Source organism: Raphanus sativus, chromosome 5 (assembly GCF_000801105.2).
Source record: "Raphanus sativus cultivar WK10039 chromosome 5, ASM80110v3, whole genome shotgun sequence".
Taxonomy (NCBI): Eukaryota; Viridiplantae; Streptophyta; class Magnoliopsida; order Brassicales; family Brassicaceae; genus Raphanus; species Raphanus sativus.
Genome location: NC_079515.1, coordinates 41,849 through 53,863, shown reverse-complemented (window position 1 = coordinate 53,863; position 12,015 = coordinate 41,849). Strand labels below are relative to the sequence as shown.

General features: G+C 36.0%; 2 protein-coding genes and 1 long non-coding RNA gene across 3 annotated transcripts; 1 reads left to right on the top strand and 2 right to left on the bottom strand.

Moving 5' to 3' along the window:
• Window positions 1-961: 961 nt before the first annotated feature.
• On the top strand, window positions 962-2,920 carry LOC130512671 (hypothetical protein At1g04090-like). Its single transcript, XM_057010885.1, has one exon. The coding sequence runs from the start codon at window positions 999-1,001 to the stop codon at window positions 2,772-2,774; it is 1,776 nt and encodes a 591-aa protein (XP_056866865.1). The 5' UTR covers window positions 962-998; the 3' UTR covers window positions 2,775-2,920.
• A 766-nt stretch (window positions 2,921-3,686) lies between these two features.
• LOC108856870 (cytochrome P450 94B3) lies at window positions 3,687-5,914 on the bottom strand. The gene has a single exon (XM_018630769.2). The coding sequence runs from the start codon at window positions 5,422-5,424 to the stop codon at window positions 3,922-3,924; it is 1,503 nt and encodes a 500-aa protein (XP_018486271.1). The 5' UTR covers window positions 5,425-5,914; the 3' UTR covers window positions 3,687-3,921.
• A 614-nt stretch (window positions 5,915-6,528) lies between these two features.
• LOC108856871 (uncharacterized) lies at window positions 6,529-8,596 on the bottom strand. Its single transcript, XR_001950259.2, has 4 exons — window positions 8,271-8,596; window positions 7,974-8,129; window positions 7,409-7,833; window positions 6,529-7,005 (listed from the first exon to the last, which is right to left on the bottom strand). It is a non-coding gene; the product is annotated as an uncharacterized LOC108856871 (long non-coding RNA).
• Between the last annotated feature and the right edge of the window lie 3,419 nt (window positions 8,597-12,015).

The following is a 12,015-nucleotide window of genomic DNA, read 5'->3' as shown; positions in this document are numbered from 1 at the left end:
TCTCTACTATAATAAACGATTCACGATATAACATTTTAAATACTGTGCCGTCTACGCACCACCACCAACACGTGTAGCTTCCATAGCTCCATATATATTCCAATTATCTAACAAAGACAGAATCATCAAACAAGTACTTACTACTTTATTATTAGCTAACGGACTCGAAATGTTTATCTTAGAATTATTGCCTTGTTATTGCGTAAATGAATATTTAGAATGGCTCAAGTGGTGGATTGGGCTTTTTCAACGGTGGCCCACATTGGGAAAATAGCTCAGAACACTGAATCTCTCAGTACACAACAATATATAAGATCTATTTCAAGAAAACATCTAGATTTAAACATTGAGAATCGGATACTCGTTATCATGCATGTTTAAGAAAACTATAATAGGAGTAGTACACAATATCTAAGAGTTTAAGCTGTTTTTACGTTAAGTATCAAGTTTAGAACACCTAAAATTAATTAGAGGGTTCATGCATGGATCCACTTAAACTCTGTGATAGAAAATTCTCTTTTTCTATCGTAGAGATTTCTAATTAACAAAAGATAAATTTAGTTTTTTTCTAAATTGAAAACACAAAGATATTTGAACTGTTTTTCGAAAATAACTAGATGTCTTTTATAAAAAAATTGAAGACTGACTCTAAAATCCTAGATTCCTTTATCAAGAAATCAGGAATTTAAATTGGTGACATTAAGAACTTGAAAATATTATGCTATAATTGGATATTACATCCTAAAATTATGTTTTTAAAAAAATATATTTCCAAAAGAAATTGATAAGTTAGAGTAAAAGATCTCTAAATATATGCCTGACAGCATACAGTCAACCAATTATACACGTTTTATTAATAACACTTTGACCAAAAAAAGATAGTTTACACTATATTAGTATATAAATGTTTGGAGAATAGGGGTCAAACGGTTACAAAACCTAAATGTATAATTTTGTGGCCTATTATTATTATTACTGACCAAGAGTAAGAGAGAAGAATGCAATCGTGTAATGGAAAAACTTCTAAACTTTTGAGTTTTGTTTTGATTATAGTATTTGTTAACCATGTGTTTTGCGACGGAAATGGAACCAGCTCCAATTTGAATGTCACAGTTAGCATATCTCCGCATCCATTACCTGTAGAGACAAGCTCCATGATTCCTTCTCCATTACCTGTAGAGACAAGCTTCAAGTTTCCTTCTGCGTTGCCTGTTATCCCTCCGGGTGGTGGGAAAAACTTTGGGAAAGGAAAGATAGATCTTGGAGGTCTTGAGGTGATCCAAGTCTCCATCTCAGAGTCAACGTCACAGAGGGTATGGAGAGCATTCGAGGGAGGGCCCGACAACATGGGAGTCAGCATCTTTGAACCCATCAATCTTCCTACTGGTTTCTTCACACTTGGTTTCTATGCACAACCCAACAACCGTATGCTTTTCGGTTGGGTTCTTGTTGCAAAAGACATATCCGGGAATAGCTTGAGACCACCCGTTGACTACATGGAACTCGGTGACACTACCTCCATCGTCGTCAAGCAAGATGGGCCAGCATATTTTTGGCAGCCTTTATGTCCCAACGGGTATGGAGCGGTTGGCGTATTAGTCACTACTTCTCCGGTGAAGCCCTCTTTAAGACAAGAATCAATAAGCTGTGTCAGATCGGATCATACGGAACAGATGAGCGAAGCCGATGCTGCATGGGTATGGGGGATAGGAGGGATTACTGTTTCTAGTTTGAGACCTGCAAACAGAGGAACAGAGGCAGCTGGTGTGTACACAGGGACATTCAGCTTTCAGCAACCAAATTTTCCTCGTCCGTCTTTGTCCTGCCTAAAAAATACAAAATTTGACTTGTCTAGCATGCCAAGCCAAGATCAGACCAGAGATTTGTTTCGAGCCTATTCTCCTTTGATTTATTTTCATCCGAACGAAGAGTTCCTTCCTTCCTCTGTCGATTGGGTTTTCTCCAACGGTGCCTTGTTATACCAGAAAGGTAACGAATCTAACCCTATCCCGGTTCAACCCAACGGTTCAAACCTTCCGCAAGGTGGCTCGGACGATGGCTTATACTGGTTGGATTATCCAGCCGATAAGAGTGCAAGGGATAGGGCTAAGAGAGGAGACTTAGGGAATACAAAGGTGTATCTACACATCAAACCAATGTATGGAGGCACTTTCACTGACATTGTCGTCTGGATATTCTTTCCTTTCAACGGCAATGCCCACCTCAAGATTTTATTCCTCAAGAGCCTCTCCCTAGGGAATGTCGGTGAACATGTTGGAGATTGGGAACACATTACCTTGCGGATCAGCAACTTCAACGGCGAATTGTGGCGAGTCTACTTCTCTGAGCACAGTGGAGGAAGTCTAGTGGAGGCATGCGATCTAGAGTTCCAAGGTGGAAACAAGCCTGTGGCTTACTCGTCTCTTCACGGACACGCAATGTTCTCAAGACCCGGGCTGGTGTTGCAAGGCCAAGACGGAAACGGCATAAGGAACGACATGGGGAGAAGTGACAAGTTCTTTGATACTGGTTCTGGTTATGAGGTGATCGCTGGACAAGGAATCTTGGAGCCACCGTGGCTAAACTATTTTAGGAAATGGGGACCAACCGTCCAACATGACCTTCAAAAGACCGTTGACGGTATTGCCAAGACATTGCCCGGATTTTTGCGTAAAAAATTCCGTAAGCTCACTGACAAAATACCTCATGAAGTCCTTGAAGAACAGGGTCCCACTGGACCCAAAGTCAAACAGTCTTGGAACGCTGATGAATAATAGTATTCATTCACTCATTCCTGTCTCTGATCCACATACTAATCAATTTAAAATAAATAAGCAAACTACGTTGCTATTTGATTTTGATTTTTCCTTCTGTCGATTTGTTTTCATATGGGTCAGTTCAGTTAGCTGGGATAAAGAAAGAAAGAAAGATATTTAGTGAAAGTTTACGTAAATGTGTTTAAGAACTAACATGTTAAATTTCATTATTCTTTCTGAAAAATCATTGTTTTAGAGAAAAACAATTGTTTCAAAACATATTTATTTATTTCTATATTTCCTATGCACTTTTATTATTATATAATAATGGTAAATTGTAAATTTCAATAAAAATGTGTTTATCAAACTTTTATTAGCTTAAGTTTTTGAAAATAGTTAATATATAATGATTATAATCAGAATTTATTATAATTATTTTAATATATAAAAACACCAAAATATACATCTTGTTAAACACAGGGTGAATATTAATTTAAAATTAAAAAAAAAAGTTTTCGAACTGATTGCAGTTGCATAATTAAAATGCGTTTTGTTGTATGCAAAGAGAAACCTAATTGCATTCATGTCGGGATTAGGCCCAATTAATATTCAAGAGGCATTATTGTGTGTGTCTGTTTGAGTAAGAAACAAAGCTGGTAAACCAGTTCACATCGCTGAAAATCAAGCTTAGTTTTAGTTCTTCTAGCACAAAATATTAATTGTTAGTGTTTTTACATTTACAAAGTATATAAAATATATAAGGATTACGAAACTGTATAAATTCATAATAATTGATATGAAAGCAAGTTTAAAAAAAAAAGTGTGGAATATGGTCACTTCTTACAAGGTGCATATCTTAATCTAGTGTATTATTAATTGAGATGTAAAAATACTACAGTTTTTAATATACGTATGACTTCATTACAAAAATAAAGATGTAAATAAGTGCTTAACTGCTTCTCAACATAAATTTAGTTTTCAGACAATAATATTATAATAGTTTTTACTGATGTTTATTGAAAATATGGAAAACTAAAATGTGGGCTGGTTCACCCAAAAGAAGAAAGGAGAAAATACGATCATGGAAACGTTTTACTTACATTCAATAAAACCATAGTGATTATTGACTTTATTCGGATGACCGAAAATGCAAATCTGGTTCTCTTCATTGAGATCCATCTCTCCGGTGAACGCGGACTTGCATCCCACCAGCCATGTGAGCCGTGAGCATTGGCACAAAAACCGGTTTGTCCATACCGATTGGTACAATCTGAAAACGGTTAAGCATGGAAGACACAACGTACTTCATCTGCATGTAGGCCATCTCTTCCCCGAGACAAACCCTCGGACCGGCTTGAAAAACCGGAAACTTGAAAGGGTTGACTTTCTTCAAAACTCTGGTATTATGATCATAAGACTCAAACCATCGGTTTGGTTTAAACTCATCCCAATCTTTCCCCCAAAGCTCCTCCATTCTCCCCATCCCATATGGAAAATACGTAACCCGGTCTCCGGCACGCACAGCCGTACCGTCTGGTAAACGGTCATCGGTTAAGGCGTGTTTGGAATCCCAAGGCACCGGAGGATACAATCGCATCACTTCACACAAGCAAGCTTTCAAGAGACTCAGTTTCTTGAGTGATTGGTAATCGAAGCCCCCACCGGTTATATCCATAACCGATCTGATTTCATTAACTAGCTCACACTCGGTTGTCTTGTGACAGGAGATTAACGAAAACAAGCGTGTGGTAACCGCGGAGGTCGTGTCCCTCCCAGCCATTACAAGACTAATTACCATATCTCTCACAGCCTCGTCACTTTCTCCAGCGACGATCAATCGCGACAGAAAATCATCGCTCTTGGTAGTGGTAGTGATCATCATCTTCTTTTCTCGAATGATCTCATTGACGCAGCTATGAACTTTTTGGACAGCGTTTCTGAGGTCTTTCTCAGATCCAAACCCGACCAGTCTCTTAAGCTTCCACACGAAAGACAGCGGTGCAGAACCACGTCCAGCGCTAACCGCAGCCGCAGTCTGAAACGCTCGATCGAACTCAGAAACGGGTGAGGACGGGTTTAAACTGGAACGATGGATCCCGAGGAAAACAATGCAGACAATATTGAAAGAGAATCTCCGGAGAAGCTCTTGGAGATCCAAGGGTTGAAAATCTTGGGCAGCAGCGTCCAAGAAGGACAGAAGCTCCTCCTCTACCTCCTTCCTCAAAACGTCAACGTACTCTGATCTCAGCGACTTTGGCGTGAAATCATGAGTAGCGAGTCTCCGCTGCTTTAACCACAGCTTTCCGTCAACGTTAAATATACCGTCGCCCAGAAAGTCTCCGAGAATCTCCGTGAAGGGTTTGCCTTTCGGGTAGTTATCAAAGTTTGTCTTGAGGATATACTCGACGTTCGATGGGTTGGCTGTCACCACCGTTCTCCTCGCAGCCAACCGGTTTATTATCACTGTCCCACTTGCGGATTCGGTTAAGAGCTCGGTATACCAATCCAGCAACCGGTTCCGGTTTGTATAGAAGGAAATTAAGCATCCGATAACCGGGTATGTTTTCGGCGCTGGTATAGAGTTACGTAGGCAAACAGATCTTCCAGTATTGAGCATCAAAACCACGAGGAAGAGAAAAGGAAGAAGAACAAGAGTTGAAGCTTCCATTGTTGATGATGATCAGCTTCAAAACTTCTTTTTTTAGGGAAAAAAATGGAGAATACGACAATCAGGAAAGGGTCAAGAGACCATTTCTTCTTATTTTTTTAAGCAACAAATATTTAGTCTATACAGATTTGACGCACGAGCCTGAATTAATCGGATCCCAGTCCCCTGCATTATTATGATGCTTTGTTTATTGGTAATACTTTTGTTAATGATTTGTAGTTGCTTTCCATTAATATAAGTATAACCTATAGTGGAGTTCCATTCATTTTTACCCCGACATCATCTTATTATTTAGGGATGACTGCCTATTCCCCTCTGCAGACCACTAAACCCTATCTATTCCCACCCAAACTTCTAAGCTCATTATAAACCCCCCTGTATATATGAATTCTCTTGGTATTGCTCCCTAATCTTTTTAGTTCTACCTAGACCCCCCCTCTCTAATAGAATTTCAAAATCAAAATTAAAGATGGATAAATTGCGTTTTGTGATTTGCGTTTGCCCATAAACAAATCCCGACCCGATCCGAGACGTTAACATCCGAACCGACTCCAAAAAAAATCAATTTGGGTTTAAATTATAATTAGCGATTGGATTCTCTTTCTCAAGGTTCAGAGACGTCGAAGAACACACAGAAACGAAGAATAGAGAGAGAGTGATACGAGAGAGAGAGGACGTGACAAAGAACAGAGATAAAGAGAAAGAGTGAGGAAGAACAGAGAGAGAGTGACGCATAACAGAGACAGGGATGCGATGTAGAGAGGCGAGAAAGGTCCATGTGGGGTTCCATGGAGGAGTTGCTCCAGCTTCCTCCAGAGACAGAGGCAGAGAGAGGCAATGGAGAGAGGCGAGAGAGCTCCATGCCGGGTTCCATGGAGGAGGAGCTTCAACTTCCTTTTGTAAGCAAAATCTTATTTCTTATGTATCAGAGGCTTATGTGTTTTTGACCATGTAAGCAGTCTTTTATTCCTATGAAAGACATTAGGTATTTCTGGCTTTTGTGTGTTTAGACTTATGCAATGTACTAGAGGCTTTTGCAATTTAATTTTTGTGGTCCAAGACATAACAGACCAAACTAATACTCATGTTCAACACTCAAAACCAAACCAAACCACACATCGCAAATACAAATGAGTCTTACATAAGTCTAAAACTAATACTCAACAAAACACAAAAGTACAAGTCGACTGAAACAAAAATTTCACAGACTTGACTGAAACACAACTACTGATTCTTCAATATCAAAAAAAATATCAAACAGAAAGAAAACAAATGAAAAAAAAAATTGAAGTAAACAAATGCTCATACAAGCTAATACCTAGCAACAAGAAATAGTTGAACCTCCTCTGTACTGCCAGACATAAAATTATCTCGAGGTTGAAGCTCATCCATACTACCAGCCTTGGTATCAACTAATTGGTCTTTCTCACTCTGTTTTCGTTTCTGCATCTCTATCTCTCTGTCTTTCTGAGACTCTGTCATCTCACTTTTCTCTCTGTGTTGAATACTCAAAACTCTCTGTCTCTGTGTTCTTCAGCTTCAGAAGTTCTCGTCGTTATTTTTCTGTGTCAAGCCATGTTTCTGTCGCGAAGAAGAACCGAAGAAGATAAAAGAAACCTATTTGTTGGGTCGGATTTTTTAATTCCGGGTCGAGGTTTTTTTAAATGGGCAATCGCAATCTACAAAACGCTATTTTAACTCTTTAATCATGATCTGAGAATTCAATTAGAGAGAGATATCTGAGCAGACCTTAAAAGATTGGGGGGAGATATGAAGAGAATTCATATGTTCTGGTGGATTTATCAAGAGTAAAGAAGTTTGGGTGGGAATAAATAGGGTGGGTAAGTCTACAGGGGGGAATAGGCAGTCAACCCTATTATTTAATAGTCCTCTTGCTTATTCAATCTTCTACCCAACTAAAATTATTTTAGTTTAATCCAATGATAATGTGGTTTAGGTTTGTGTAAATACTCGATTTTTTTACCTTGTGTTGCAAATTGACGCCAGAATTGCGGTTATACAAGCATGGATCGAATAAGACGAGGCGCACACGAAGATTAGGAGGAAAGTGGACTGCGAAGCAATCAAGGAGCATGCACTATTGATAAATGTGCTCAACCATACGATATTGCAAGCACATTTGTTATAAAAATAATAATGCATCAAAATCGGTAAACAGTGGTTGGATATTAAAATAACGCACCAAACTAGGACGAAAAGCTAAAAGAATAATCACAGGTGGATACATTCTTTTTTAAAGAGTCTTGTGTTTTGAAACCGAGAAGAGGTCAAAGAAGAGGACATTGATCCACAAGTTGAGTGGGTTCAGGACACGGTGCAACGGCGTTGAGCACCCCTCTTAGGTTCCACACTGACTCCACGTTTTCCGGCAACTGCCCATTCCCACAACTGTTCAACAAGATAATGTCAATAATCCACTTATCTGAGAATAATGATGAGAGGCTTTACCTGCATTGCCGATGACCTCGGTACTATGGGAGACATCAAAGCCAATGAATACTAGAAAGAGAGGGTAAAATATTCTTTACCTCTGAACAGGGAAAATCTTTTTTGGTATGACACTTTTGCTGAGATAGACATGGCATTCTTTTTTGTTGATGATGAGACTAGTTTTGCTGCTGAGGAGGCAAAAGAGAAAGATATCAAACCTCTCCAAGGATTTGTGGCTTGGCTAAGAGGGTTCACTGCATTTCAACACATACAAGAAGTGAGAAAAAGGCCTAAAATAATACAAAGATAGAAGACATGTAGAGTAGCAGCAGTAACATTGTTGTACTTTGGCAAAAAAAAACAGAAACAAAAAGTGGAGAGAAAGAGAAGAGGACCTTTTCGACCATGATTTCGCTTGTAGAAAAGATGGATACTGGAAGTGACATAAGATGACACTAAGGCAGAGCGAGGCATTGAAGGGCTCCTCCTGTCAATCACCCCCCAAATTGAATTGAATTGAATGAATAAAATAGCAGATCAGATCAGTAACAAAGCAAAGAAGAGCTTCCCTTTTGCGTTGACTTTGAGACATGGGTCACCAGATGGTTCCTGCTAGTATTTCGACGGTCTGCGAATCCCATGTCCATCTTCTTCTTTTTTTGCAGATAACCACCACCAAGACAGCTGCTTCCTTTGCTTTGCTTTGCTTTGTGGTCAGAGTAAGGAGGGCCTTTGTTACTTTGTCAAATAATAGTCTCAGCCCAAATATCCCAAACGGCCCAATTTTCATTGGGCAAGTCTTTTTTTTTTAACAAGTGAAAATTATTTATTGGTTAGATTGTAAACAAACTACATATCGCTATAATATTATTTGAAAAGTCAGTTTCCTATGTGTCGCGCTCACGTTAATTCTCACGATGGTTAATTATAGTGATACCCTTAATGAATAAAAATTATTACAGTTAAATATTTTTATTAATTTTTTATTTAGTTTCCTTTTAATATTTTTCCAAAATAAAATATATAATAAAAAGGAAACATTTATAAAGTTTAAAAGCAAATTTAAAAACGAAAATATATGTCTATATGATATAATTTCATTAAAAAGGAAAGTTCACAAAATAGTAAATTTTCATTTTAAAAATAACATAAAATATATTTTGAAGTAATAAAGTACTTTATTTATATCTATATTTTCTTAGATGAAAATTATGTATTTTTACATAATGTGATTTCATAAAAGAAAATTTCACACAGATAATCTGGATCATTGATAAATATGTGAAAATACATGCACATTAAACGATAAATAAAGATAATTTGATATGAATTAACTATAGTAAAGATAATTATATTTCATTTTGAATTTGAAAGAATATATGAAACTTAATATACTCACAACATGATTAACTCGACTAATCCAACATATATCTGATAGCATAGATTAAACTACAATAAGAATATATAATTTTATGGTAATAATTAATTTTATAAATATAAATTATAGGATGATTCAAGATATATTAATAAATAAAAATAAAATATTAATCAACTGTTACAATTAAGTTCTTTTGTAAATTTTATGTATGTAGACTTGAGACTTCATAATATCATCATTATATTAATTTATTTAATTTGGAATACGACATTTTAGTTTATCTTTTATTTCATTCCAAGCATAATATATCTTAAGCTATAAATAATCATCTTAACATATATTTACATATATAATATATAAGACAACCAATCAAACAACCTAAATGAAAATAAGAAAATTAATCAATATTTTAATATATTTAAAATAAAATATTATAATTGAATTCGAAATAAATGCAAACCAATATATCCAAATAATAATTAAATCGAGTGGAAAAACAATAAAATTGACAATATATAACATATCTAAAATTGTATGTCTAATTAAGGTAATATAATATTATTAATATAAATTACGCATACAATCATAAATTAATATAAAATTAAAAATAAATAATAGTTAATTATTATAGTATATTTACTTTATAAATATTTATATCCGTGCATGAGCACGGGAAAATCACCTAGTAAATACATATACAGCAATAATAATGAGAAACAAAAAATAAACAACTAAAATAATGAGAGAGTTTTGTGTGAGCTTGAAATCTCGCACTTTGAATATCAGATCTCTTTGTTGTATTACATCGCTTCTGATGCAGAGAGATATTTGGATATATTCAAAATATCTTAATTATCTAGTTTATTATTTGTTTTGATATTTATTTTAAATAGTTATAATTATCTTAAAGATTTTAATAGTTATTAGGTTATTTGGTTTTCATATAAATAGACATCTTATGTCTAGAGTGGTAGGAGATTATTGATATTCATATTTTAATAAAGAGAGGTTTGAAACCTTTTATTTCCTCGGCTAGAACTCGAAAATTCTCAACGAATCAAGAAGATTTTGATCCTAAGTATTTTCCGACTAAATATGATTTATTGTGTTATCGTAGTTTCCGCTACATCAGTTCTATTCCAATTTAGATCGATCTCTTAGGTTTAAAATTCAATGTATTGATTGAACCATAAAAAATAAAAATCTAAATGATCAATTTTCGACGATTACAACAATATACCTATACAACGAAGATAATTTATATTGTTGATTCTTGAATAATGCATTCCATGATTTTACACCAACATCGATCCCATGAGGGGGAATTTGTACAGCCTAACTTGTAGACCTTTTATAATTATAGGAGAAATAAACAAACCCACACAAACTAGATGTGGATGTGAATTTGAATGGCGATGACCAAAATCGTGATAATAGCGAAAAAAAGGATGGCATGAACCAATATGGATATGCCACTCGTGGTCATGTTGCCGCACTCCAACACCCTTCTTCTCGCTGGCAACTGAAAGAGAAGTCCCGGAGATAACACTACGAACAGCACCACCGCTACCGCCACCGGACCCCAGTCAGCTCCTCCCATTTCTACCGATCCCAAGTCGTTGGAGCTCCAAACTAATCGATCGTTTTATCAGCTATCAAAGAAGTAATTAACTAGAGCCAAAATTTATTGTATAACATATACACACTGCATGCACTTGGTATATATATATATATATCTGTAAACGTATGCGGATAGGTGTACGTTGCTCAAATTCAGTAATATTTGTGATTATCTAAAGATGACAGAAAAGTGCAGAAGGCTTGATTGGTATCTTCCTTTCTTCTTGTCTGCGGTTTCTTGATTGCTATAATATATGTTTCTTTATGTAAAGTTAAAAGTGTTGAAATATACTTGATTGCATATATTGGGTTGGTTTCGATTCTTTTGCTTTCCTACTGCATCTTATCCTCATTTCATAAGAACTACTTGATTTGATTGGTATAACCGCGTTTAGTGCATGATTAAAAATATCAGCGTTAATGTGGTTCTGGATCTATTCTAGTAATTGCATATACTTTTTTTTTTTTTTTGCTAAAATTTGGGTAATTGCATATACTTTCCGACTTATTAGAGAGTTCACGCGCGTTCTCAAATTCCCTTTTTATAAATTTTACGATTTCGTACGTCATATAGAGTTGCTTTACGCCAAATACATAGATCAGCAACAATGATTTGTTATATATGTTAAAAAAATAAGATTAGTTCAACATACACAGTATTTGTTATATTTGGGCTTGTGGACTAATCCGAGAAAGGATGCATGAAATGCCTCAAGACGACAATCATTTGTTTTAGGTTTGAATTTTTGGTTGTAAGGGACGACGGTTGCAATGATGTACGAAAAGAGCTAAAGCAACATCAAACTTTCGGGTATATTAACAAAAAAAAAAGCTTAAACTCGTGGCTAAATACATCCGCACCACAAAGAAATTAAACCCCTAGTGATTAAAGCCTTCGCTAAAAAAATGGTTTTGAATAAAAAAATGGCCAAGCCAGAATCGCAAAAGGTGTTGTCTTCTTGCGAGACACGATTCCCCTCAAGCGGAATCATATGCTTAGGTTTCAAAACAAGCAATACCATTCAGATATATTTAGTTTATTTTAATACGGTTAATAGATATAGTTTTGAAATTCCAGTCAGAGAATAGTTCTTTCCTTCGTCCACCAAACTACCCCTCCTTGCACTTATACTTATGCTCAA

Excerpts from the sequence above, each read along its gene's own strand:
- LOC130512671 (XM_057010885.1), top strand. The coding sequence starts at position 999 with ATGCAATCGTGTAATGGAAAAACTTCTAAACTTTTGAGTTTTGTTTTG.
- LOC108856870 (XM_018630769.2), bottom strand. The coding sequence starts at position 5,424 with ATGGAAGCTTCAACTCTTGTTCTTCTTCCTTTTCTCTTCCTCGTGGTT.